Source organism: Grampus griseus, assembly GCF_964374135.1.
Source record: "Grampus griseus genome assembly, chromosome: 8".
In the NCBI taxonomy this organism is placed as follows: Eukaryota; Metazoa; Chordata; class Mammalia; order Artiodactyla; family Delphinidae; genus Grampus; species Grampus griseus.
This window is the reverse complement of record NC_139002.1, coordinates 62,474,876-62,502,626: the sequence shown is the minus strand read 5'-3', so window position 1 is coordinate 62,502,626 and position 27,751 is coordinate 62,474,876. Positions and strand designations below refer to the sequence as shown.

Genomic DNA, 27,751 nt, shown 5'->3' with positions numbered 1-27,751 from the left:
TGGTTTCCGGCCCTGTGTTGGAGGCTCTGAGCGCTTTGACTCCTGGAGACTAGCTGGGCACGTGGAGAGGCTGGTGGACCGCGCGACCTCGCTCTCCCCAACCCCATGTTCGAGGAGCCGGAGTGGGCCGAGGAGGCCCCAGTAGTCGCGGACCTCGGGTCTGTAGCCTTACGGCCTCGGACCACGGCCGACTCGCAAATCAAGGTGAGTGGACCCGCAGGGGCACTCGGAACGGACCCCGCTGGATCCCAGAGCTGGGGCGCGCCGCATGTGTATTAGGGGGAGGGGGACGCCTGCGACCGCCCGAAAATCCCGGAACTTCCAAAAGAAAGTGATGTTGGAACTGAGAGAGACTTGGTGAGTAGAAGTTAGTGAAGCAAAGAGGGTTTCTTGGAAGGAAAAGCACGTGCAGAGACCCTGGTGTGAGAGAGCATGTTCTGCTAGGGTCACACACCTACACAGAAATAATCTGTGTAGTTGTAACGGAGAGAGTGAGAGGGGGTGCCGTAGAAATTGGAGAGCTAGATTAGAGGCTTTGCATACGGTAAAGAGAGAGAGAAGCCAGTGGAGTGTTTTAGCAGAGGAATGATTTCTTCAGGTTTGCATTTTGAAAAGGTCATTGGGTGCTGTGTGGACACTGGAGAGAGCAAGAGTAAGCGACGTTGAAGGGTTGTCAGCACTACCTTTCAAAGGGAGGTGGTGCTGAGGGGAGCTCCAAGATAAGTGCCTGGCTTAGGACCACCCAGTAGGACTTCAACCTAGAATGGCCTCCCAGACAGCAGACCTTTCTCCTTTAAGCTTTTGCCGATGTGAGGGCTGCTGCACTTGCTCAGGCTCTTTCTACCCTTCGGTCAGCCTCCAACATGGAATCTGTCTGCTTTATTCCCTCCTCTTCAGCCCCTCAACCCATTGCTGTAGTCCGTGCCACTGGCCTCTGTCTACAGCTTGTCCTTTTCAGTTTGTTCTCTACACTACAACTATTAAAGGAGGCACCTTTAATACACACACGTGTGATCCCGTTACTCTTGTTTTCAGAAACCTTCCTAACTTTTATAAAAAGATATTAGTTAGAGGTAGAAGCCTGAGATTGAGGGTTGGAACTCCTGGTCCCTGGCCTTGATCTTGTAGCTTGGAAGGAAAAGCACGTGCAGAGAACATTTCTCTGGGGAACCCCATTACCTCATCTGCACAATGAAGAAAGTGGGGTGGCTGATTTCTCTGCCCTCCTTGGGATGGCGACTTGAAAGTTCTTCAGGGTCTGGCAGTCTTCATGACAAGTTAAGTTGACTGGGAATAATCCATATGCCACTAACCAGTGTCTGAATGAGGTCCCCATCTCTCCTTTCTTATTCTCCAGGCCCCATCCATACTCCTCGCCCCTGCTCTCATCCCTTGTTTTCCCCCAGGGCTCCAAGCACCGCCAGCTCTTGGCCACATTACGGGCCCTGGAGGCAGCATCTCTTCCCCAGCAGCCCCCCAGTCTGCCTGGCAGTGACGAGGAGGACGAGGAGGAGGTGGTGCAAAGAAAGAAGAAACGCCCAAAAAAGGTCTTGTTTGCCAGCACTTCTCCTGAAGTAAAGAAGAAAAGGAAGAAGAAACGTCAAAAACAGGGCCCACCTAGCAGTGGCTCCAAGGAAGGGGAAGTGGAAAGGAAGAAGTGCCACAAAGGGGCTCTTCTTGGCAATGACTTTGCTGCAGAAGAGAAAAGAAAGAGGAAATGCCAGAAACAGGACCCTTCAAATCCTGCCCAGCCCCTGGACAATGTTGACCAAACTGGTATTAGTGCATGTGGGACAGGGAGGGGGGATCAGCTGATCCTACATATGACAGAGGTTATCTGCCACCACTAGATTTGGGGTTAGGGAATAAGAAGTACTTTCATCTAGGCCACAATCTCTGTCTCAGGTTTCGTCTCTTGCTAAGCCTCTGAATTCAGGGGATATCGCCCCAAATATGCCTTCCCATCTCACTCCCTGCAGGTTCCAAAGCTTGGAATTCTAGTGCTGCAAATGACTGCACCAAGCCAAGCCCTGAGACTCCTTGCTCTAATCCTCCGCACACCTTGAGTCGCAAGCAGTGGCGGAACCGGCAGAAGAACAAGCGTAGACAGAAGAACAAGTTTCGGCTTCCTCGGGCGCCAGAGCAGGCCCCAGCCACAGCCGCCACAGAGGAGACAGAGGTGCCTCCTCCCCCCAGTCCAGACAGCCATGGAGCCCGGGCGGAGGCTCTGCGAGCCCGCATGGCCCAGCGGCTGGATGGTGCCCGGTTCCGCTACCTCAATGAACAGCTGTACTCAGGGCCCAGCAGTGCTGCGCAGCGCCTCTTCCAGGAAGACCCTGAGGCCTTTCTCCTCTACCACCGTGGCTTCCAGAGCCAAGTCAAGAAGTGGCCACTGCAGCCAGTGGACCGCATTGCCAGGGATCTTCACCAGCGGTGAGTGGGAGTTGGGCATTGTGAGAAGCGAGGTGTGTCAGTCACGGGCTCAGGCCAGACCAGCGAGCTGTTCCTCCCTTCCACTTCCAGGCCTGCGTCCCTGGTGGTGGCTGACTTTGGCTGTGGGGACTGCCGCCTGGCTTCAAGTATCCGGAACCCTGTGCACTGCTTCGACTTGGCCTCTCTGGACCCCCGGGTCACTGTGTGTGACATGGCCCAGGTAAACCCCACTCCTTCCACGTATCTGGCCTGTGCCCTAGGCCCAAACTTCATGGGCTAATCTCTAACATGCCCTCTCTGCCCGGCACCCCTAGCACTCGGTGCTGGCTTTCTCCTCCCCATAATGTGTGCTTCATACGATACTCTTCATAGGTGCCTCTGGAGGATGAATCTGTAGACGTGGCTGTGTTCTGCCTTTCACTGATGGGAACCAACATCAGAGACTTCCTAGAGGAGGCAAATCGAGTGCTGAAGCCAGGGTAGGAGTCCCCAGGAAACAGATGCATGTATATGTGCACGTGCGTGTGTCTGTGCATTTACCCAGAACTTCCCATCCTTTTCAGGGGTCTCTTGAAAGTGGCTGAGGTCAGCAGCCGCTTTGAAGATATTCGGACCTTTCTGGGGGCTGTCACCAAACTGGGCTTCAAGGTCATCTCCAAGGTGAGGGCCCCAAGAAGTCTGTCCGTATCTTTGTCACATGTGTGGCCCTTCAGGGTAGTAGTGGTGTTCAGGATGGAGGTCATAATCAGACACAGACGTTTGCTCCTTGAAGGCATGACTTGTGGGAGAGCCCTGGGAAGCTTTCTGAGCAGGGACGGGATGTGGACGGAGGTGGTTTGAGGAGCTGGGGTGAGGATTTAGAGCTCACTGGGTCTTTTCTGTCCCTAGGACCTGACCAACAGCCACTTCTTCTTGTTTGACTTTCAAAAGACTGGGCCTCCTCGGGTCGGGCCCAAGGCTCAGCTCTCAGGCCTGAAGCTCCAGCCTTGTCTCTACAAGCGCAGGTGACCTCTGGACCCCCCTTGAAAGGGGAGGCAAGTCTTAAACTCCAGGCTCAGTACTCTGAAGTACTCAGGCTGTGACCCGGGGCCTGGTACCACCCTTACTCCATCCCAAGAACAAAATGTAATGAAACCCCTGGCTCAGCCCTGCTCTAATGAAGGCTTCTTGGTTCCAGGAAGCATAAAGTCATTTGGGCTAGCTAAAGAATAAGGAGTTACTGTGAGAACGCAGGAGTATCTGGGAATTGTGGATGCCCTTAGTGTCATGGAAACGACATGGTTTGGAATTCAATGCATCTCTGGGTGTGGCTCCTCTTTCCATCTCTCAGGAGCCACGTGGGCTTTCTGTCCTAGCATCTCCACTCTCCTCTATTGTCCTTTTCCTGTTTGCACATCAGCTCCTTCTGCTTACCCATAGCTTCTACAGCTTTGGTTTGCCCAGGCCTTGAAGGCCTGGGGCAGGCATTGCTTCTTGGCTCTGGGGCAGCTGGTAGCCCACCAGCATCCTGGCTGAGCACGTCAGTCTGGGCTTCTAGGTCAGGATGGTTTGATTGTCCCTGTACTGAGTGCTTCTTTCCCCTGATCCTTATCTCCATCTTTGGAGCTGTATGGCCCAAACTACTCCTAGTATCTGTTGTCCCATAGGGCCCTGGTGTGTGTCTGGCTGAGGGCACAAATTTGGAATCAGGTAGCCTGCCACTGATTGCTGAGTCTTTTAATCTTTGAATGTCATATTACTCATTTGGAAAATGGTAGGATTCTTGTCTCATGGGATTGTTGTGTGGTGTGGGTTAATGAGGAAATCTGTGGCTAGGGCTGGGTGCACAGGACGTGCACAATAAACTGCAGCTGTGGCTGATGTGTGTTGTAAGCATTACTGTTTTCTAAAGACCTTCTGCAGGCAGGGTTAGGGGTTGAAGAGTAAAGAATGGACTTGTTGACTGAGGAAGACTCTGGGAGAGCTCAAGATAGGCCTTTCAACAGGCTTATTTTATAGGATTTTTAGAGATTCTTGACAGATTGTGAGCTGTTCTTGGGGGGGGGTGGTGGTGCAGGAGCTGGGCCTCTTCAGAAATCACACCTGATTGATGCTATTTGGGGTGGAGATTGGGCTGTTCATTGGCAGAAGGGTCTGTCTGTTGTTTCTGCCTTGTAGTGGGCCCAAATCAGCATGTCTTAGGAAAGCTATGGGCAGGGAAGGCTAGTGCCGGGAGAAGATGAACTGGGATGATAGGTCCTTGGCCCCTTCCAGAAGGCATCTGCCATGAGCCCAGGTATAAAAATATAGCCTGTTCTACCTATTTCAAAGAACAAGAACTGAGAGTGACCACTGGGACACAGGTTCCAGGGCTCTGAGCCAGTTGGGTGCCTCCAGTAAGGTGGGTGTCTTGAGGCAGGCTGTGTAGGCCAGAGGGCATGTTTGGAGACTGGGCTATGAACCATCCAGCAGCTACTGCTCAGTACCTTTGCATGTGCTTCTCTCTGCTGAATACTCATCTGACCAGCAGAGTCTTACTCATCCTTCCAAACAGCCTAGTTGTTTCCTACTCCGTTACTCCCAAAGCAGAACTAACTTCTTCATCCGCACTCTCAAAGCGCTACGTGAAGAGTGCAATTTCAGCATCTAAATACTGTGTGGCGATTGCTTTGTGCATTAGGCTGCAGTCTTCTCAACTCATATTTATCTTTGTATTCCTGAGCTGGTCACTTGAGATCCATCTAAGGAGGTGATAAGGATGACAGGGTCCAGTTGAGTGGGACCGATGAGAAGCAGGGGTGTTGCAGGAGCCCAGGTTCGGGCACATGATGAGGGCACTGTGAACTAGTGACGGTGGAATAGGCGGAGGCGGTTGGGAGAACTTCAGTGAGTAGAACTGGTGGGACATTGCGGCTTGGTGAGAGAAAGGAATCTGAAGCAAGTCTTGGGTTTCTGGCTTGAGCAACTGGTTGGGCTGGTGACGCCATTCAAAAGGTTGGGTTTTTGGTACCTTGATGTTCACTTGGAAGTGGGACAGAAACTCAGCAGCCAGAGGAGGTAACTCAAGTCATAGGAATAGGTAAGATATCCGAAGTAAGATAACGAGAAGAGAAAGTGGCTTGGAATAGAACTCACAGGAGCATTTAATGGATGAGTAAAGGAAAATGAACCAATAAAGGGGACAAGAAGAGAAGGTGGGGCCAGAGATGGAGGAGTAAAACCAGGAGAATGAATTTCTTAATGTGGAAGGAGTGGGGAGGTTTTAGGCCGACAGATGCTGTTGAAAGGTCTATTAAGATGAGAGAGAGGTCAGGTCGCAGCAGGGAGAGGATTGCTGCATAATGTTGAGGGCCTGGGGTTTGAATTTATAGTGGTATTATTCATGAATTTATAGTGAGCCCAATGCTGTGGTTCTCTCTACGTACTCAGGAATCTAGGTGTAGCTGTGGAAAAAATGAGTACTGAGGGATCATCCAGGATTGGAAACTTGCCATGCAATTGAAATAAATGAGCAAAGGAATTTCAGACCGTTCGTAAGTAAGCGATTGCTATGCTGGACCATGGAATTTGGTAGAACAGGTGAGTGGAGTAAAGACAGGAGTAGGTTGTTGCATTGGGGGTAACTGAACAAGTAACCTAGAAGGATGGGAGACTGTGGTCAGAAACTGGAATGCCTGAATAATTCATATTGGAAGCAGAGCAGCTCCAGGCAATGGCTAAGTTTAGAGTGTAGTTATAGGGGTGAGTGCCTGAGAGGTGTGCAAGGGAGGTTGCCCGGAGATTGGTTAATGCACGGAGGCCTCAGGTATTGAGAGAGGTTCTGCGTGACTTTGAAGGTCTCCAGGATGATGGTAGACATAAGCGTGGAACAGGTGCCAACCTCTTGAAGAAGGGGGCAGATCCAGGAGATCTGCAAAGAGTAGGAGAGGCAGGATAGCGTGAATTTCAAAGGGACAGAGGGTTCACACAGCCTACTAGAGAGACTTCCATCTTGGGGGTGATGTGAGGCTGGTGAGTGGAGCTGGCTACCAGGCAGCCAAGGCAAAATACCCTGACAGTCCTCTCCAGCTTGGCGGGATTCACTGGGGATTGTTGGGGAGACAACTGTTGTGGCAGCTCCATGGGACAGGAATCTCCTGGGATAACAGGGAGGGAGGCAAGCCATAAAGTCTAAGGGATGTTTTGGAGTAGCAGGGCATCTGTCTCACTGCAGTGCACACGTCACCTTTTTATAGCTCCATATCTCTGTTTCCCAAGTGTTATTTATATTCCTAGATCTTGATTAATTTTCCCTGCTTTATTATCATGCTCAGCAGGACAGCTGGGGTCTGCCTTCTTCCCTCTTTTGCTTTCCTCCCTTACTTAAAATTTGGGTTCTTTCTTTGCCTGTTCTGGCTCCAGCCACCTACATAAACATCTTTCTGGGTCTCACTCAGGATCCCGGCTCCCCCTAACTCAGCCAAGCCTCCATCTGCGTTTCTATCAATTCTGAAAGCAGGACTTTCCTGAGTCTGGGTCCCCCCCTGCTCCATCGTCAGCTTCAGGACAAGCTGTTCTTCAAGTCCATGCCTGGGCTTCAGTGTCTAATGTTGAGAGCCTAGACTGAAGAGAGAACAATATATATTTCTTTAAGAAATAACAGCATGCCAGCTGTTTAAGGAACAGTGAGATCAGTTTAAGGAACAATTGGAGAACAGAATGAAGGAGTGCAGTCATAGTAAGAAGTAAACAAGAGTGGGAAAGAGTGTAATTGGAGATTCCACTGGGAGCATTTGGGAAGCCTGAGGTATTTATTCCTAAAGCCAAGAAATGGTGAACCTGGAATCTGACTCCTGCCCTGGAAATGCGGAGGGCAAACAGAGATTCATTAACTGTTTCAGGGGTGGAGCCAGGGGAGTGCTGCTGCTTTTGCATTGGCCTGTGTTCGCAGAATTTGCCGTGGTAAGCCATGCATGAGTGTATCCTTTGCACCTTACAGGAGAGGGAAGTGTCAGCTGGTCTTGAGTCCTGTCCGGTAGGACCATTTGAAGAGGCAAGGAGACCTTAGCACAAAGAAGCTAGGAGTGTGCCATGTGGGCTGAGGAGGGAGTCTCAGGAAACCACCCAGAATAAAGCTGCATCCACCAAGGTAAACGGGACTGCAGAAAAGGGACAGCATGATGCTCCCTTTAAATATCTAGCAGGCCCGTGGGGCACAGAAACACCCAGTCAAGCAAGCACTGTTTTATCCTCTTCCTGTCTGCAGCTGGGCCCAGAGCAGTCAGCAGCTCTTAGGTGGAGAGGAGGTGAGAAGAGCAGAGAGCATCCAGACCATTCCTCCCTTCCCCAGTGCAGGCTCCTTGACTTAAGTGGGACAGAGCTGGGAGACGAAAATAGGTAAAGCTACAATAGGTGCAGATTAATTATTGTAACGTAGGATTAGACATTGCAATTATCTGAGACTGGTTTTGTATCTTAAACTGATTCTAAGACATCTATGAACTAAGAATGAGCTGAAAAGTCACAGGCTTGCTGCAGCTTTTCTGTAAATGAAAAAGGGTTGGAGGCGTGGTGAGAGACGAGAATAAAGTTGGGTTTGGCTAGCAGTCTGTGCTTATGCTTCCTCAGCATCCCTTTTAGAGGCTTATTGCCCCTGCAGTCATTGGGGTGCTCCAGCTTTTGTTCCTGTAACACTGTTCTAAGGGAGCACAGTTCCCAAAGAAGCAACGTGGTCTTGGCAGAGACACAGCTCGGCTCCAGTCACTCAACCACTTACGTAATTTCACGAAGCCCTTTACAGATTCTCACAGAGACCTCTAATTACGTTGTCCTCCATCCCTGGTGACCTCCCAGGCTGTCCACCTGGTTCTAGGACATTCGACTACTGCAGTAACCACCTTACGGGTCCAGTTGCTTGCACTCCTGTCCCCAGAGCAGTTCATTTTCCACTCAGCCAGGTGAGCTTTTTAAAATGTAAGTCAGATATGTCACTTCTCTGCTGGAAATCCTTCAGTGGATTCACAGTGCTCTGAGAACAAAAGGCAAACTCCTTCCCAGGCCCTGTGTGATCTTGCCCAGGCCTCCCTCTCCAGCTGCACCTTAACCCACTGTTCCTACACGAAACTGCAGCCACACAGGCTTTCTTTCCATTCCTCAAGTGTTCCAAGCCATTTCTACTTCTGGGTCGTTACATTTGCCACTCCATCTTCTCAGGATACTTTTCCCTGGTGAGTTCATTTTCATCTTCCAGATCTTCACACCAGCATCACCTTTTCTTCTGTGGAAAAACCGGGCTAGATGCTCACCAAAATGTCCTTTTCCTGGACACACAGTTAAATTACATTTCCCAGCGCCTTGCATCAAGGTGGGGCTGTGTCCATCGTCCTCCCCAGTGGAAAGGGAGCAGAAGTGACGTTTCACTACCAGACCAAGACAGTTCAAGAGTGGACGAGCCTCCTCCGTGTTCTCCACCCCCTCCTCTGCCTTCCAGGGTGACCTTGAAGCACGTGTTTTGAAGATGGAGTCAGAGCATAGAAGGAGTCTGGATATTTAAGTCCCTGCTTAGAGGAGAACTGCTTGATCGAGAATATCCACACTTCTTTGAACAAGGAATAACCTCTGTTGCATTAGTGTTTAGCATGATATGCCCTGGCTAATATAGCTTCTCTGGCCACCCTGTCCACCTTGTCTTGATCACAGAACCCTTTCTGTTTCCTTCAGGGTGCTTCAGACATTTAATTAGCTTACCAGATGCCGGTCAACACTTCCCCAGTCCTATGAATTAGGCTCCTAACTGGGGAAAAATATGCTCACATGAGGAAGTTGAGATACTGATTTTATCAGTTTATCAGTTACATTTTGATTGTGACAAAAGCAACAACAAAAAAAGGAAATCCCCCTAAAGAATATCTTAAACAAATTAGATTTTTCTTCTTGTAAAACTAGAAACCTGATGGTTGGTGGTTGTTGGCATTGGTTCAGGAATTCAAGGATGTTAGCAGTTAGGTCTGTGTGACTCTCTTGATCCTCATGGTCACAAGATGATGTGTTTTGATTAAGCAGAGACACCCTACTTACTATTACCCTTCTCAGGAGTCTCACAGGTAGCCACAGCCCCTATCATTTTGGCCTTACTTCAAGGGTCCTTCCACATTGTTAGTACTCTGGTGTAAATATGTTCCATTTATTCCCTATAACATGGCTGAGACCAATCTGAAATATTACTATTTTAAATATATTTGTCCCCCCCGCCCCTTCCCACATCTCAGTGGCCTGTCAGCAACTCATCCAATTCAAAGCTGTTCTCCCTCCAGCTCAGTGGGGTGGGGAAACCTTCATGGTCTGTTTATTTCACTCATTCTCTACCTCCTCTATCACTTTTAGGACTGGGATGGGGGAAGGCATGTTAGAGGCACAAAGGCTAAACTTTGATTTAGTTTAGCTTCATCAGTGTGTTCTACTAAGACAGGCATTTAAATGTTGGCTCAGTGTGTGAGGCTCTCTGGAGTCCCGCCATGGCACTTGCGCACTAACTGGTTTTGGTTCCCTCCTTACAATACTCAGCCCACACTCCCCCTCGGCTCTTCAGCTCCCGACACTGACAGCGTATGCACAGCGTCCTAGTGCTGAAGTCCCTCACCCTGGCGGGCAGCCCTCCTGGGAGAGGTTCCAACAAATACCTTAGGAGTGGTTACCTTTTTGGGAGCTCCCGGGAAACTCATGCATGTTTGTCCTGCCAAACAGCAGCAGTGCAGCCCCGCCAGCCCCTGACTCCCCTTGCCCTGTCCCAGCTAGCCTGACTCTGACCTCTCCATCTCTCTCTCTCTGGCTCCAAACCCTCACAAGTGACTCAGGTTACTTTCTCCCAAGAAGCCTCTGCCCCAGGCTCCACCCCAGTGGCCATATGGAGCCGGGTCTATAAGTTTCTGAGTGTAGCAAGCCTCTTGCTAGAGAATGTAATGCTGAATGAATATAAGGTCTCTCCCTCTCCTGGGAACATGAAATGACTATAAGTGGTTGTGCTGGAGCCCTCCTCGCTTGATTTAGGATGGAGGGGACAGCGCTGCTTCTTTACCTTTCAGGGAGAAGTTCTCTCTATTCCTAAAAATTCCCGTCAGTGAAGCTTGCATTTCTAACTTCACGTACAATAGGAAGGTTGGTGGGCCTGGATCAGCTTTATTACCTTAGAGTAAATTCTGTGTCGGTGTATCTAGCACCCTTATTTAACATCTTCTTACTTGTGCAAGTGTTCTTGTAAAATGTGAATTGTTCTCATGCATGTGCTTTATTTATAGAGTATTGTCAACAAATCTTGTCTTCTTTTTTTCCATCACTCAACTGCGTTTTTAATATCCATCTATGTTATCAATCAGGGCCCACTCAGGGAAATAGAAACCGTACTAAGTGTTTCAAATAGAGGGCATTTAATGCAGAGAATTGATTACAAGTGATAGAGGCTGAGACAAAAGAAGATGCTTGATGTAATTAAAAATTAAGAACTGGAGAAATCAGATAATGTCCTAAGGCCTGGGAAAACAAAAGGGAAGAAGGGAAATAATTACCAGGAACTAGGAGCTCAGAAAAGGGGCCACTTTTAAGTGGTCAGTACTCAGATCTTTATGGGGAGGCTCCCTCCACATACCTGGTGCTTGGACTTCTGAGGAAGGAAATGGCTTTGAGGGTGAGGGAGCAAGGTCTGACTGTTCTCTGACTGCCAAGGGGGGAGCTGATCTGCTGCTGGTGTCTCAGAAGTGTAGCAAAGCTGCTGCTGAGTGCAAAAGAAGCTAGTAGCCAGAGACAACTGTCTGCAGCTGAAATACTGTGACAGCAACCGGAAAACAGGAATGAAGACTCTCCCCCCATGTTTCATTTTCAGTTTCCCTCTATGGCATCCTTTGGCAGAACCTAATGGAACCACCTGCCAGTGGATTCTGGGAAATACACTCTGCAGAGTCACAGCTGGAACAACACAACTCCAGAGTGTGTGTACGTGGGGGCTGAGAGGGAGGTGTGCTGCAGAGGGAGATATGGAGAGTGTAGGAGCCAAAAGAAAATAGGTAAATAGCCAGTATATTCCACGTAGCTGCTCATACATCTAGATTGTTGCTTCTGTCAGCTGTGAAGTACTTCATAATATGCATCCACCGTAGTAAACTTATATATTGGCCTGGTTGCCTCAAATTCTTTGCCATCTGGAGAAATTAAAATCCTTGCAGCTAGGGTTCTGAGTACAAAATACGTGCCCCTGACTGGATGCACTCATTTGAGATTTGGGAGGTAAGGGTCATCTTCCTGCCGCTTGGCTGTTACTGCTGGAGGAAGGTGTAAGCGCTGGGCTTTCTGCAGCAGCGTCCCGCCGAAGCCAGGGACAGAATAGGGTGCCTGCTGTAAGGGCGAAAGTTCAGCATATTCTGGAAGTTTAGTAGGTAAAATAAATCTGCTCTGTACAAATTTGGCTTTAATAAGATGGTTAAGAAGAAAAATTATTGGAAGGGTGTCAATAAGTTACTCAGAGAACTAATGGAAATTCCAGGGAGTGAGGCTTAGAGAACAGACAGGAGCCAAGGGAGGATGAACAGGTGCAAAACCTAAGGTCAACTTTAGTCAGTCTGGTTAGGATGGCACTGCTGTCACCATTGCTACTTGACTTTACTCTCACTGTTTTGGGTGCATAGATTGATGCTGAGAATTGAGATAATCCTCCTCTATGTTCATGGCGCTATATTAGGACCGGCTCAGAAAGGCCCCTCTCCTGTTCTTTATTTTGTTTGTTTACTTTATTCCTGATTCATACTTCTGCTCCTCTTGTACCCCACAATGTGTTTGTTGTGTGCCCCTGGACACTTGTGTATCTTTGGCAAAGTAGATGGTGGTTTTGGTATATGCATGCTGTGGCAGAGACTTGCCAGCTGTTCCTCGCACCCATTTTCTTCTTCCTGGGAAATTAGCTGTATTCTTTCCCAGCTTCCCTTATTCTTAAGTCGGGCCATGTGATTGAATCTAGCCAATTGGATGGTAGTGGAACTAAGGTGTGCTACTTCTGTGACTTGGGCCCTTAAATTTTCCTATGCACAGTCCCCCATGTTATTTCCACTTTGGCCTTTGAGCATATGACCTTGAAAGCTACACGTTGAAGATGACGGAGCCAAAAGGTGGAAGGAGCCTGAACATCACTTAGAGGAGAGCCACCCACCAATTAAGAACATCTGTTTTGGATTTCACGTGAGTGAAAAAGAAATCTCTATCTTTTTGAGCCATTATACCCTTGGTTTGTTGTTACAGCGACTAGTAATCTTTTTTTTAAATCCCTTTTAATTGAACACATCAGAAAAGTAAACAAAACACACACCCGTACAGAAAAGTAAACAAAAATGTTAAGCCTAATGGTTTATCACAAGGCCGGTACCTGTGTACGCGCCACCTAGACTAAGAAACAGAAGGCTGTCAACACGCAGAAGCCTCTTTTATGTCACCTCCCAACTTTCTTCTCTTGACTTTGCAAAGTTACCACCATCCTAACTTTCATGACATTGATTTCCTTGCTTCTCTTGATAGTCTTACCAGTTGAGCATCCATACCTAAATTGTATATATTTCCATGTGTCTGGCTTCTTCCCATCCCATGGATGGGATTCATCCATGTGTTGAGTGCAGCTGAATTTCATTCATTTTTATTTCTGTAGAAATATATCCCATTCTGTGAAGAAACCACAGTTTATTGATTGATTCAACTGTTGATGTACATTTGAGTTATATATCAATCAGAATGGGCTGGATCATGCTACAGGAAACAAAAACCCAAAATATTAATGGCTTAACCCCACAAAAGATAATTTTTTACTATTGCTGTAGGTTGGCAGGGACTCTGTTCGTAGTCACTAAGGTACTCAAGCTAATGAAACTCCATTGCAGTATATGCTTCCGTAATCACTAGGCGAGAAAAGGGAACGAGACAGATCACACCCTGGCACCAAAAGCTTCACTCTGGAAGCGACACATGTCCTCTTTGCCCCGTTTAATTAGCCAAAACAAGTCTCATTGCCATATATACCTCCCGTACGAGCCTACCGTGTACCCGGAAGGAAGAGAAACAGAATGTGAACTGCCTAATGATTAGTTTGTGGTTCCTACAAACAATGCTGCTGTGAACAATCTTGCAAGTGCCTCTTGTGCATGTGCACATGCTTCCTTTGGGAATATAACTAGGAGAAAACTGGTCATAAAGTATGTATATCCTCAACTTTAATAGTTAATGCCAGACTGTTTACAGATTTTTCAATTTATACTCCCTTCACCAGGGAAATGAGTGTTCACTTAATCCACGTGAGAATTCACTTTATTCCATATCTTTGCTATCTTGTGGCATTGTCCCCCAGTTCCAGTATATGTGTTATGTTATGTCCTTTGGTTTAACTTTTCATTTCCCTAATTACTAATGGGATTGACCTTTTCATATACTGACTGCTTGAAAATTCTTTTCATATACTGACTGCTTGAAAATCCTCTTTGATCAAGTGCCTGTTGAAGTCTCTTGCCCATTTTTTCTAATGGATTGTCTTTGTTGATTTTGTATTTTACACACACACACACACACACACACACACACACACACACACACACACACACACACACACACACACACACACACACACCATAATCCCTTCTGGTTATATGTACTGCATGTATCTTCTCCCATTCTGTGGTTTCCTTTTTCACTCTCTTAATGGGTGTTTATTGATGAACAGAAGTTTAATGTAGCCTGGTTTATCGATTGTTCATGGTTAATGCTATGTGTGCCTATTTAAAGAATCATTCCTACCCCAAAATGATGAAGATATCTTACTAACTTATCTTCTGGATGTGTTAGTATTTTGCTTTTCATAGTTCTACAACCCATGTGCAACTGATTTTTCTGTGTGGTTAGAATAGGAGCCAAGTTGAATTTTATTTCCATCTAGATATCCAATTAATACAAAACTGTTCATTGAAAAAAAATTTTTCCTGTTACTCTCTACCTTTCCATATTTTTCTGTTAAGTGCGAGTTTGTTTCTGGGCACCCTAATCCATTCCTTGGTCTGTACGTCTGTCTTCACAGCAGTACCTCACTGTTTTAAGTACAGTAGCTTTCTAATAAGTCTTAGTATGTGGTACAGCAAGTCCCACACGTTTTTCATCTCCAGAAGGACTATTGTTGGACCTTTGCATTTCCATGATTGTCAAGTTCCCTGAACACCCTGATGGGATTTTCTTACGCAGGCTCAGTTTGGTGCGAACTGATCCATTTGTAATACTGAGGCTTCCAAATCTGTGGTCTGTGTGCGCCATTTCATTAATTGCTGTCAATAATGGTTTATAGATTTATGTGCAAAGTTCTTCTTGCACATCTTTTGTTATATTTATTCCTAGGCATTTACTGTTGCTTTTTTAAACGTCTTGCAAATGGGATCTTTAGAAATTTCATTTTCTCCTTGCTTTTATACAGAAATATAACCAATTTTTGTGTGTTGACCATGGAGCAGCACCCTTGCTAAATAACCTCACTTACTAACTAATAATTTATCTGTATTCTTTTATGTTCTACATATATGATACTCATATCGTCTCTGAACATCATATCAGTTTATTTCACCCTTTCTAATTCTATGGCATTTATTCTTATCCATGCTATACTCCACTGGCCAGGAGATCCATCACTATGTTCAAGAAGAGTGATGTTGGTGGAAGTCTGAATCACTATCAGACTTGAAGGAAAAGCTTTCAGTATTTTGTCATTGAGTGTGGTATTTGAAGTGAGATTCTGATTAATGGTTGTCAGATCAGTAATGTGCTCTACTTGCTATTACTTGTATCATGAATTGGATTTTGAATTTTGTCAAATGCTGCTTCTGAATTGAGATGATCATATATTTTTAAAAATTCTGTCAGTGTAGCAAGTAAAAGATTTATTTCCATATGTGAAATCAACCTTGAGTTTTTGGAATAAAATTAGCTTAGTTGATTATATCTTTTTTATATATTGATGAAATCAGTTTAATAATACTTTGTATAGGACTTTTTAATCTGTGCTCATGAGTGAACATAAGTGATATCTTCCTATAAATCTTCCTTTTCCCACTCAACACAGTGCTTTTAAGTTCTCTTCGTGTTGCTGTATGTACCTATAACTCACTTTAACCTCTTCTTCACATGCTCTAATGGCTTCCCATCTCATTCATAATATAGCCCAGAGTTCTTACTATAACCGAAAAGCCCCTTGTATTATCTGGATTCCAATTATCTCTCTAACACTCGCCCCCTTCATACACACCTTTTCAGCCATACTGTCTACTTTGCTAATTATTGAATATTCTAGGCATGCCCCTGCCTCAGGGCCATTGTACTATTTCATCTACCTGGAATATACTTTCACAGTTATCTTTATGGCCTACTTCCACACTATATTTGGATCTCTGTCCAAATGTCAATCTATCAGGTAATCCCTCTCTCTAGCCAATACTTTTTTTTTAACTTTTTTTTTTTAAGCCAATACTTTCTACTGCCTTACCATGCTTAGTGTTTCTTCAAGGGACTAATCACCACCTTTTAAATTACATATTTATTTGTTTATATAGTTATTATGTATTTCCCCACACTAGAATGTAAATTCCAAGAGAGTAGGGACTTATCTGTTTTATTTAATACTGTATCCCTGGGATCTAGTACATACTTGCATCTGACATCTGTTTAGTGTTCCAACATGTATTTGTTTAGAACATTTAACATAACCATTCCTCTAAAGACATTTAGATTATCCAAATCCTTGTGACTACAAAAAAATGGGGGAAGGATTTTCTTATAAATGTTCTCTTAAATGTATACAGTGTATATATGAGTCTTGGTTCCAGATTTCGAGTTACTTTGTCAGGCCAGTTATGCCACAATTAACAACTATAAAATCTGAGCAAAATACAAACAAAAAACAATATTTGAAGGCCCTGGAAAGTGAACAAAAGCAGGCAGAAAGCAGAGGAGAATTTACCCATGAAAGACTTTAGCTGCAGTGGGTAAGAATTGTGATTTTTGTGGTCTTTCTGTCTGAAGGTTTTCCTTCCCCACCCCATTTTCCAGCCCCACCCTATCCCCCAGTTCCAAACGCAGAAAACCACAGCCTTACTCACTGAAAACAGCAGAGGACAGAGTTCAAGGCTGGTAAAAATGCTGGAAATTTAAGAGCAGAAATCCTGGAAGAGAGAGTGGTATAAGGGGTGAAACCAAAATTTGGACAAACTCAACCCAAATCTTTGGATGACTACTAAATTACACATGCAAAGGGGAGACTCAGTCGGACCTAGCAAAAATAGCTGGCAGAACCCAGTGTGGAGTCTATCTTCGAATGACAGAAATGCACTGGAGTGAGATATGCAAATTTGCTGCTTTTTTTGCCTGAATACATTTCCTCAATTCATGTCCAGCTTGGGTGGCAGCTGAAGTGTCAGAAGACAGGGTTTGGCAGTGGAGAGCAGCTGGAAATTTAAACGGAAAATCCCAGAAGCAAAAGCACTATAGAGGAGATGAACCCCCAAAATCTGTCCAAGTCTTTGGCCAGTGACTAACCTATATAAATGCAAGTGAGATGCTCTGAGGCTAGGCTAAAAAAGCAGCTGCTAGAAGCCAAAAGAACTAAGTAGATATGTCAACTGTTGTATGCACAACATAGGAAATATAAAATTTGCATTTTGAGGCCCCCCATCCCAAAATTCCTTCATAACAACACCAACAACAAATCTTCAGAACATAACAGAATGAAAATTTCCATTTGGTTCTTTCTTGTAGTTTCTGTTTCTACACCATATTATTCACAATATCCAGTTTTCAACCAAAATTATGAGACATGCAAATAAATAGGAAATTATAGCCCTATTATAATTATAAAAATATGAAATTATAAACAGTAATTTATACTCAAGGGAAAAGACACTTAATAGAAACTGACTCTAGTGGGCTCAGATATTGGATTTAGTTGTCACAGAGTTCAAAGTAGCTGTTATTAATGTGTCCAAATAATGAAATGAAAATATGGATAAGAAATTCAAGGAAAATATGGCCTCAACGAATATACAGATGGAAAACCTTGCCAGAACATAGAAACTACAAGAAAGAATGAAATGGAAATTCTAGAACAGAAAAATATAAATAACTAAAGGGAAAAAAAAAGGATAATACGAAGTACTTGATTTATACAACAGAGAAAATAGGCTGAAAAAATTGCCGGGGGCTGTGGGATTATAACAAAAGGTCTGACATTGTGTCATTGAAGTCCCAGAAGAAGATGAGAAGGAGGATTTAGCTGAGAAAGCACTTGATGAAAAATATCCAGAAACTTCCCGAGTTTGGTAAGAAATCCATATGGATTCAAGAAGCAAGTGAACCCCAAACAGAATAAACATGAAGAAATCCATTTAAAACATATATAATTAAACTTACGAAAACTAAATAAAAAGAAAAAATTTGAAAGAACTAAAGAAAAATGACACCTTACCTAAAGGGGAAAAACAATTTGAATGACAGCAGAGTTCTTATCAGGAACCATGGAAGCTATAGGGGAGTGGCACAATTTTTCTCAGATTTTGAAATAAAAGAACTGTTAACACAGAAACTTATACCCAGTGAAAATAAAATATCCTTTAGGGGTGAAGGGGAAATTTGGATATTCTCAGATGAAGGGAAACTGGGGGAATTTGTCACCAGCAGACCTACCCTAAAAGAATGGCTAAAAGAAGTTCTCCAAATAGAAAGGGAATGATAAAAGAAGTCTTAGAACATCAGGAAGGATGAAAGAGCACAAATATATGTGTAAACAAACATGTGTGCATGTACAGCTAGCTTTCCTTCTCTTGAGTTCTCTGAATTGTGTTTGATGGTTGAAGCAAAGTTTATAACATTGATGTGGTTCTAAATGTATTAAGACAATTACATTACAAACAGGGAAGGATAAAGGGAAGTAAGGTTTCAGTACTTCACTTGAACAAGATGACAAACACCAGTAAACCATGTTAAGTAATGTATATATAATGTAATACATAAAACAACTACTAAAAAGCTATATAAAGATATAAACTCAAAAACACTATAGATAACTCAAAATGGAGTTCTAAAAAATATGCAGTTAACTCACAGAAAGCAGAAAAAAGAAAACAGACAAAAATCAGAGCGAGTAAACAGAAAAACAAAAAGCAGATTTACTCCCTAGCATATCAATAATTATATGTTAATGAACTGAATACACCAATTAAACAACAAAGATGGGCAGAGTGATTTGAAAAAAAAAGACCAAAATATATGTTGTCTACAAGAAGCTCACTTTAAATATAACAATATAGGCAAATTGAAAGTAAGAGGAAGAAAAAGATATATCATGCAAACATTATTTAAAAGGAACCTGGAGTGGCTATATTGATATCAGATAAAGTAGACCTCAGAGGAAAAGATTTTGACAGAGAGTGAAAGGGACATTATATAATAATAAATGGGTCAATGCAGCAAGAAAGCATAGCAATCCTAAATGTGTACACACCAAACAACAGTGTGCAAAGTACATGAAGTAGATCTGATATAACTGAAAGGAGAAATATACAAATCCAAACTTGCAGTTGGAGACTCTCAACAATTGGTAAAACAACTAGACAGAAAAACAACAAGTACATAGAAGAACTCAACAACACCTTCAACCAGTAGGCTCTAACTGACATTTATAGAATACTCCACCAACAAATCATTTTCAAGTACCCATGTAACATATCATTAAGATAGGCCACATCTTGGGCTATAAAATAAATTTCAACAAATTTTAAGATTTGAAATCATATAGAGTATGTTCTCTGACCACAAAAAAATCAAGCTAGAAATTAGTAACAGGAAAATTTCCAAACATTCAGAAACTAAACAATACACTTCTAAATAATCTATAGGTCAAAGCGGAAGTCACAAGGGAAATATAAAAATACATTGAATGTAATGAAAATAGAACATATCAAAATTTGTGAGGCATAGCTAAAGCAATGCTGAGAGGAAAATGTATAGCACTAAATGTATACATTGGGAAAGAGATAGCCTTAAATGAATGTAATGAAAGTTCCCACCTCAATCTAGGGGAAAAATGGGGGGAAATAAATCCAAAGCAAACAGAAGGAAGGAAATAATAAAGGTAAGAGCAGAATTTCATGAAATTGAAAACAACCAACCAACCTGAATAGAACAAATCAATGAAACAAAGGGCTGTTTCTTTGAAAAGATCAATAAAATTACAAACTTCTAGCAAGACTAACAGAAAAGACACAAATTATCAGTATCAGGAATGAAACAACAAATAACACTACAGACTGTGCAGACAAATATAAAGGAATACTGCAACTCTGGACCTATATTTGACAACTTAGTTGATATGGAACAATTTCCCCCCAAAAAAAGACACCAAAATATTACAATTCATGCAATATGAAATAAATAACCCTGTAACTATTAAGGAAATTAAACTTGTAACTTTAAAACTCCCAAGAAAAAAGTCTCCAGGACTTCTGTGCTAAAAACTACAACACTGATGAAAGAAATCAAAGATGTAAATAAACGGAGAGACATGCCATGTTCTTGGATTGCAAAACTTAGTAAAGACATCAGTTGTGTACCCACATGGGTACGGAGGTTTAAACACAATTCCTGTCAAAATCCCAGCATGACTTTTTGTAGACACAGGTAAGATTACAGTAGTTCCCCTACACACGAACCTTCAAGTTTTGAACTTTCAAAGATGCAAACATGCGTTCAGATGTCCAGTCACGTAAGTTAGTTCACATGTCTGGCGTACATAGTCACATGCAGCTTGCCCTCCGTTTTCTATTGCTGACGGTCCTTCAGCTCTACCATCTCCCACCTCCTCTCCCTCCTCCAGTCAGTAACTCTTCTTGCCTGTTCACTCGATGCCAGCCCCTGTATGCCACCTGTTGTACAGTACTACTGTATTTTCAAGGTACTGTACTGTAAGATGAAAAATGTTTTCTTTATTTTTTGTGTTTGTTTTTTATATATTATTTGTGTGAAAAGTATTAGAAGCCTATTACAGTGCAGTACTGTATAGCTGATTGTGTTAGTTGGTACCTAGGCTAACTTCGTTGGACTTACGAACAAGTTGGACTTATGACCGTGATCTCAGAACGGAACTCATTCGTATGTAGGAGACTTACGGTATTCTAAAATTTGTATGGAAAGGCGAAGGAACTAGAATAAATAGACAGTTTTGAAAAAGAAGAATAAAGTAGGAGGAATCAGTTTACCGAATTTCAAGGCTTAACTACATAGCTGCAGTAATCAAGACTGTGTGGTATTGATGGAGGGGAGGGTAGATACATAAATCAATAGAACAGAGAACCCAGAAACAGACCCATACAACCATGCCCAGCTGATTTTTGACAAAGGTGCAGGCACAATTCAATGGGGGAAAAGTAGCCTTTTCATCAAGTAGAGCTGGAGAACTTGGACATCCATAGGCAAAAATAAATGCATACAGAAATACGTAAGTTTTAATCTATCTGTCTTGACCTAGTCGCACACCTTGTACAAAAACTACCTCAAAATGGATCGTGGACTTAAGTGTAGAATATAAAACGATAAAACCCTTAGAAAAGAGACACAGGAGAAAATCTTTGATATCTAAGGTGAGGCAGAGTTTTAAACTTGACATCAAAAACATGATTCCTAAAAGAAAAAATTGATAAATGGTGACTTCATCAAAATTTAAAACCTTTGCTCTATGAAAAATCCTATTAAGATAGGAAGGTACAGACTGGGAGAAAATATTTGCAAACCACCTATTTGACAAAGGATTAGTATCTAGAATATATAAATAACTCTGAAAACTCAGGGGTAAAAAAACCTGATAGCCTTATATCAGGCTACCTTATAGCCTACTAAAGAAATTGAATTTGTTATTAAAAACTTCCTCAGAAAAACAAAACAAAAAAGGTGGCTTTACTGGAAAATTATATCAACCATTTTAATAATATCATTCTGACACAAGCTCTTTTAGAAAGCAGAGTTGGACAGAACACTTCCCAACTCATTTTGTGTGTGACTCTCTAAGACCTAAACCTGGGAGTGAAATTGCTAGGACATATTGTATTTAATCAATTTCACTACGTGCTGCCAGATTGCTCCCCAGAATACACTAGTATACCCATCTACCAACAGTGCGTGAGGATTCATGTTTTCCACTGTCTACCCAACGTTTGTTACATTACAGGCAATAGAATGCCATAGCGAGAATGGATTCTGGAGACAAATGCCCGGATTCAAAACCTGGCTCTGAATACTTTATAATAAGCATAAATGGAGTATGACCTTTACAAATTGTGAACCACTATATTATGTACCTGTAATGTACGTAATATTGTACATCAGCTATATTTCAATTTTAAAAAGTGCAAAAAGGTGGGGGGGGGGGTTGACAACACTCGCAGGATTGTTAAAAGGATTAAAGGAGAAAACCGATTTGAAAGTGACTCCTCCAGTACCTGGCATATGGCCTGTAGGATCTGCTTCCCAAAATGGGTTAATCTGTTCAATCTAAAAAGACTAAACACTCAAAAGGCCCATGTCTCTACCTTCAGTGCTGGCACCAACCAGTCTTCCAGCAGACCCATACTCTCCGGGGTTGGGCTAATCGTTCATCCAAGATCAAAGAGGGGCCTCCTTCCCCCAACTCACATACACCTAGAGAAAGCCATATTCAGTGGGGCGAACTTGAATCCCCATTCTAACCAGTGGCTCAGATCCTCAGGGCCAGTGACGACTGTGCTGGATGTTTACTATCATGCAGAAAAAAGTTCAATATAAAGTAATGCTGTCTTAGGTCCCATCCAAGAGGATTTGTCATCCTGAAGTGTTTAAAAATACTCTTATTCAAAATGCCATTCCTTGCATGGCTCTCAAGCACAGGCTCATAGTCATATGGTCTAAAATGGTCCAATTTTCTCTCACAAAGTGAGAAAAGTATGTCAAGCAGAGTAAGAACTTGAAACCTGAGTAAGAGTATACTTAGCCTAAAATAAGACCCAGCTATGATTTTGTTGTAATAACTATTAAATTTTTTTTTTTTTTTTTTTTTTTTTTTTTTGCGGTACGCGGGCCTCTCACTGCTGTGGCCTCTCCCGTTGCGGAGCACAGGCTCCAGACGAGCAGGCTCAGTGGCCACGGCTCACGGGCCCAGCCTCTCCGCGGCATGTGGAATCTTCCCGGACCGGGGCACGAACCTGTGTTCCCTGCATCGGCAGGCGGACTCTCAACCACTGTGCCACCAGGGAAGCCCTGACTAAATTTTTTTTAAAGAAAGTATAGACAATAAAGTAAAAAACAAACTGGCTCCGACTTTATGACCTTGAATAACTGACTGAATTTGTATCTCAGTTTCCTAATCTGTAGTACGGAATAATAATAGTACCTATTATAGCTACTATTACAGCTACCAGGGCATCTTAGGCATTAGTGGGTGAACTGGCACTTTTTTTTTTCTATTTCAGACATTTCTCCTATATATCCTATTTCTGAATGAGGATTTCAAATTAGACTGAAAAGCTGAAAAAATACGAGTTTCAGATGAGCTGCAGAGCACTAATGAATGAAATTTTTGGCCTTTGGATTCTTAGTGCATATAGTGTACAGAGCAGGGTCACAAATTTCCTCACAAATTTGGATACGCAAATAAAATTTAGCTCCTTTCTCAATTACTGATCTGATTTTCCTCGCAAGTCTCACTCCCATTCTCTACTCTGCTGGATAGTAGAAGAGGCTAGAAATCAATTTGTTTCACTCTCTTTAGGTTTCATTTTTTCTCTTTGAAATACAGGCTCAGAATTTCAAATTCTGAGCATTCTAAAATTCTGAGCATTCTACCTTTGCTCTTCTCCAGAGTGGCATCTGGGTGTAGACAGGAGGGCTTGTGTGGCATTTTGATGTCAGAAGGAAGGGGTCCCTGGCCCAATACTGGTTCTTGGGTGTGCACAAGCTGGAATTCTCTGGGTATGGTTGGCCCAGTTCCACCCGTGGGCATCCTGCCAGAATTTGCTTCTAAAGTTGATGAATTCGTGGTCTTGTCTTTTTCAGCTGTCAGGGCCTTTTGCCCCTCCCTGCCAATTTGGCCTCCTCTCAGCAACTCTGTTTGGTGCTGCAGACCCCAGTGATTCTCTGCCTCGTATTCCCTCGAGCCTAACAGGTCTCTGTTCAGTTTCCACACCATGTAGGGATCAAGGGACACTTCTTCCTTGCCATGTCCCTCTGCCTTCTTTATCCTCTTGGGGCCACAGTAGGTCCATGCTGCAGAGCAGTTCCCTTCTAAAGTCCCAGGTAGGGAAGAGGGCAAAAGCCTCTGCCCTCAGTACCTCAGTTTACTGCTAAAGTCCCAGATCAGGTTGATTTTGTCATAGTCCTCCCTCCCTTGATTCCACTCGTTCATCCATCCCCCCCACCCCTGCCACCCCATCTGTCCAGACAGGATGGGACATGTTTCTCCCCTTTGTCATGTGTCTTACTTCCGCCTTCCTTTCATTGAGACTTTACTTCCCTAATGAAATTTTTTTTTTTTTTTTTTTGGCCACACCTAGCAGCATGCAGAATCTTAGTTCACCGACCAGGGATCAAACCCAGGTCCTGGCAGTGAAAGCACTGAGTCCTATCCACTGGACTGCCAGGGAATTCTCTCTAATGAGATTCTAATTTATCTGCTAGACAATTTCAACAGTGAAATTGTCAAATCTGGAACATTTTTACATGCATTCATTGTATTTGAGCGGTGCTGTCACTTGGTACTTATTTTATAATCTCTGATTGACTAAGTTTAATAATTTGCTGGGCCTAATTCAAGAATGAATTGCAGTCAATTATGCATCAATAAAGCTGAAATTTAAAAAAAGAAAAGAAATGCTAGGTTACAAAAAAGTATAAATTTTGGCCTAGAGAAGGATGTGGATTTGTAGAAACTATTCTGTGCTAACCAATTTCAGATGGTTTTACTCGTATATCACTATTGTTCCCTGTTCCCACTGGGGAAAATAGTACTGATGGTAAATATGGACAGAGGGTTCATTTATCCAGAAGCACTTCTTTAATACTCTTCTAATCTCCTCTCCTGAAGGAGTAGGCATGCCCCTGGTTGAGTGTGGAAAGGAAAAGGGAAGAGTTTCTGAGGAAAGAGAAAGCTTTTGCCTCTTTGCTTAGCCTTTCGTTAAAGGAAATCAGTTGCACCGCAGTCACCAGCAAGTGGGATGACTGTGAAGAGGTTGTGCACTGATGCTCAGTATACACCTCTGTCTGCATTTCCTTCCACCATGTAGCTTGTACCGAATCATACAGCAAGGGGAGTAAGTTGTACCTAGTAAGATTTGGTGCTTGGGGGCAAGGAGAGGAGCTGTTGTTGGCTTTTAGCTGGTGTTGTCTGCTATACTCTAACCCAGCTTTTGTCAGAGAGGTTTGCCTTGGGGTAGCAAGCAATCATGCAACTGATAATAACTGAACGTATCAAAGCAGAACGCCTGATTCCCTACCTCCAACCTGTCTCTCATATTTCTCTCAGTTAGTGACACCACGATCCACCCAGTTGCTCAGTCATCCTACGGTAGATTTGCCCATTTCCCTCACTCTTCGCATTCAATCCATCAGCAAGTTCTGCTGGCTTTGCCTCCAGAATATTTCCTAAATCCATTAATTCTCCATCTCCACTGTTAATGACCTTAGTCCAAACTCCATCATCTCTCACTTGAATTACTTCAATAGCCTCCAAACAAATCTTCCTCCTTGTTACTCTGAATTTCCTTCCATCCATCCACCCACCATAGAACAGCCAGAGTGATCTTTGATAAAGCTCATTTCCCAACTAGTACTAATAGATTCCTTCTTTTAAAAAATACAAGCTCATTCTCATGAAAAGGCTCTAGTGATCTGCGCCTTTCTATACCTTTCCATCCTTTTGGCTTACTCTGACCCTCACTCGCAGTGCCAGCTATATGTTCTGTTCCTTGAACACCCCAAGGTTGTTCCTGCCTCAGCACCTTTGCATCTGCTGAGGGCTCTACCTGAAACCCTCCTTGATCTTCAAATAGCTCTTTCAAATATTCATCAAGCCTTCCCTGAACACCCAAACTAGATTAACTGCTCCCCTCTAGTCACTCTCTGACACATCAGCCTGCTTTTTTTTTTTATAGCACTTAAAAGTCATCAAATTTAACTCATTTATATGTTGGCCTTTTATTATCTGTCTCCCGGCATTAGAACAACCTCATCAGTGCCTGGAAGAGCACCTCGTTCAGAGGAGTGCTCATAACTAATCGTTGAATGAACATATGACCTTGTGTCTTATTTCGCTTGTGTGTGTGTGTGTGTACGACTCACTCAGGATCCATTCTGGGGGAGGGGATGACCAGTAGGGCAGGATTGGGGCATTCCCAATAGTACTGCTAAGTGCCTGAAGAAATTTTCTTGAGTTCTAATGTTCTCCCTTTAAAAATATCGCTTGTGGGTTTAGCACAAGAGCTGAGAGCACAGTCGAGAGCTGGGTAGGGATTCCAAGTCCTGTGTGTTAGCCATCCTGAGATCTGCCTAGCCCCTTGGATACAGGACTAACCCCAGGCCCATCTCCCCCACAGTGTACCCACACTCCCCTCTCCCCATCGCCAGGCACACACCCTCTTCTGCCTTCACTGTGAACAGACCACCTCTCTCGGTCGTGTACACTGTGCTTTCCCCTCAGTGTGTCGCATTTTCAGTGGGCACACACCTGCATTCCTTATTAAGTCTCAGAAATCTTTCATCAAAGCACTCCAACTTTATTTTGGCAGAGGGCTCAGGGCAGCGGTGGGCTGCACACGTGGACTCTCCGTTGGGCACAGGTGGCGGGGCTGAGCTTCGTGGGCAGGGGCAGGTGCATCAGGATCTTCCTGCTGTGCAGCCTAGTGGTGCCGAGGGGCCCTTCCAAGTACACAGGACAGGAATACACGGCCAGGCCGGCTCGGGGTGGCACGTCATTGGCCCCCGGGGCCTGGGCGCTGACTCTGACCAGAGGCAGAGGGCTGGGCTGACTGGAAGAACTGTCCTGCAAGGCCCCTGCGAGCGGGTCCCACTCGGCGTTCCGGAGCTGTAGCCCAGTCAGCAGCAGCCCCACCTCTGGAACCCTGGGGTTTGGGCCGTTCACCACCTGGGGGCGCCAGAAACTGGTCAGGCAAGGCTAAGAAGCTGGGGGGTCGTGGTGGAGCGGGATTAGAGAAGCAGATGGGGCTAGCGGGAGTAAAACCAAGAAGAGGCAAGGTGGGGTAACTAAGACGTGTAATCAGGGACTTCAAGGGGCGGAATTGGAAACGAATGGGCAGCACGAGGATACCTGGAGGTGCAGAGGGCTGTTTAGCTCCTGACGTTTATGGGGGAGCTGACTGGAGCTAGAGCCTTGGCAACCAGGGAAATTCGTCAGGTCAACCCCAGCAAAGGCAGCCTCCCAACGCAGTGACAGCAGCAGGCGGCGCGGGCGGCAAAAGGCTGACAGGTGAAAGATGCGCTCTGGTACTTGGGTCCCCACACCCAGGTAGCGAACCAACAGCTGCCCACGGCGCGATAGCTGTCGCAGCCAGTGCCAGGGCGGCTGAGGCCCGGCAGGCGCGTGGGGTCGCCAAGGCGAGGGTAGGCGGCCAGTCCAGAGAGCGTGAGCCACCGCGGCACAGCGCCGGGAGGCACACGGGGGCGCGCCCTTCAGCTGCTGCAACAGGCAATCAAGGTCCCGTTGCAGCGTGCCCACCAGCTGGCTCAGTTCCAGCACCTCCATCTTGAGGAAGCCCTCCAGAGGCCGCCGCGCGCTCAGCCCCAGCTCCCCCCACCCCGCGCCAGACTCAGCTTGGCGAGTGGTCTCGGTCAGCAGAGCCTGCAGTGACTCCAGCCTCCGCTTGGCTTGCACCAGGCGCTGCCGCAGCCGCCTTTCGGCGCGCCGGGAGCCTCCGCTGGCCTCCGGAACCCAAGTGGGCGAACACCGCTGCAGCGCGCTCAGGACAGCGCGACTCTGGCGTCGCAGCAGCCAGGTCTGGGGGCCAGCACTCAGTCCGCAGGTCCGGGGTTCAGGTGGTGTGGGCAGTAGGTGCATCTGGGCCTTGCACTCTTCCATAGCATCCGGCTCCCCTAGTTCTTGGGGGTGGAGGTGAGTGAGGGGTGAGAGATAAGACTGTCTCTTCCCACCCCAGACCCAAGGGAGTAGGCCTTTCTCTGACACTTTAAACCATCATCATCCCGTAACTGTGAATATTGCCCCCTTCTACACCTTTTTTGGTACCTCTGTTACATTCCCTTGATCAAGGTGGTATTA

The 27,751-nt window shown here is 44.7% G+C and overlaps 2 protein-coding genes across 5 annotated transcripts in view; one reads left to right on the top strand and one right to left on the bottom strand.

The window, feature by feature from the left end:
* The first annotated feature begins 25 nt into the window (after nt 1-25).
* On the top strand, nt 26-15,314 carry RRP8 (ribosomal RNA processing 8). 4 transcript variants are annotated; one of them, XM_082659469.1, is made up of 8 exons: nt 26-204; nt 1,407-1,776; nt 1,980-2,433; nt 2,524-2,653; nt 2,806-2,912; nt 2,997-3,093; nt 3,322-3,437; nt 12,466-15,314. In XM_082659469.1, exons 1-8 carry the CDS (start codon nt 106-108, stop codon nt 12,494-12,496), a joined length of 1,404 nt encoding a protein of 467 aa, XP_082515595.1. In that variant the 5' UTR covers nt 26-105; the 3' UTR covers nt 12,497-15,314. The 4 variants fall into 4 exon arrangements, 3 of the variants coding, with proteins under 3 accessions (XP_082515595.1, XP_082515596.1, XP_082515594.1); XR_014297062.1 differs by having other exon boundaries at nt 38-204; nt 3,322-7,353; XM_082659468.1 differs by lacking the exon at nt 12,466-15,314 and having other exon boundaries at nt 38-204; nt 3,322-9,553.
* A 10,937-nt stretch (nt 15,315-26,251) lies between these two features.
* The window catches only part of DNHD1 (dynein heavy chain domain 1), a gene marked incomplete at both ends in the record, with an annotated part of 66,730 nt that continues 65,230 nt past the window's right edge, over nt 26,252-27,751 (bottom strand). Inside the window, 2 exon segments of the mRNA XM_082660087.1 lie at nt 26,252-26,602; nt 26,786-27,573. Of these exon segments, the coding sequence (XP_082516213.1) occupies nt 26,252-26,602; nt 26,786-27,573 (1,139 nt within the window).

Excerpts from the sequence above, each read along its gene's own strand:
- RRP8 (XM_082659469.1), top strand. The coding sequence starts at position 106 with ATGTTCGAGGAGCCGGAGTGGGCCGAGGAGGCCCCAGTAGTCGCGGAC. Across the intron at positions 2,434-2,523 it reads GCCAGGGATCTTCACCAGCG|GCCTGCGTCCCTGGTGGTGG; the intron begins GTGAGTGGGAGT and ends TTCCACTTCCAG. Across the intron at positions 3,438-12,465 it reads CCTTGTCTCTACAAGCGCAG|TCCCCCATGTTATTTCCACT; the intron begins GTGACCTCTGGA and ends TCCTATGCACAG.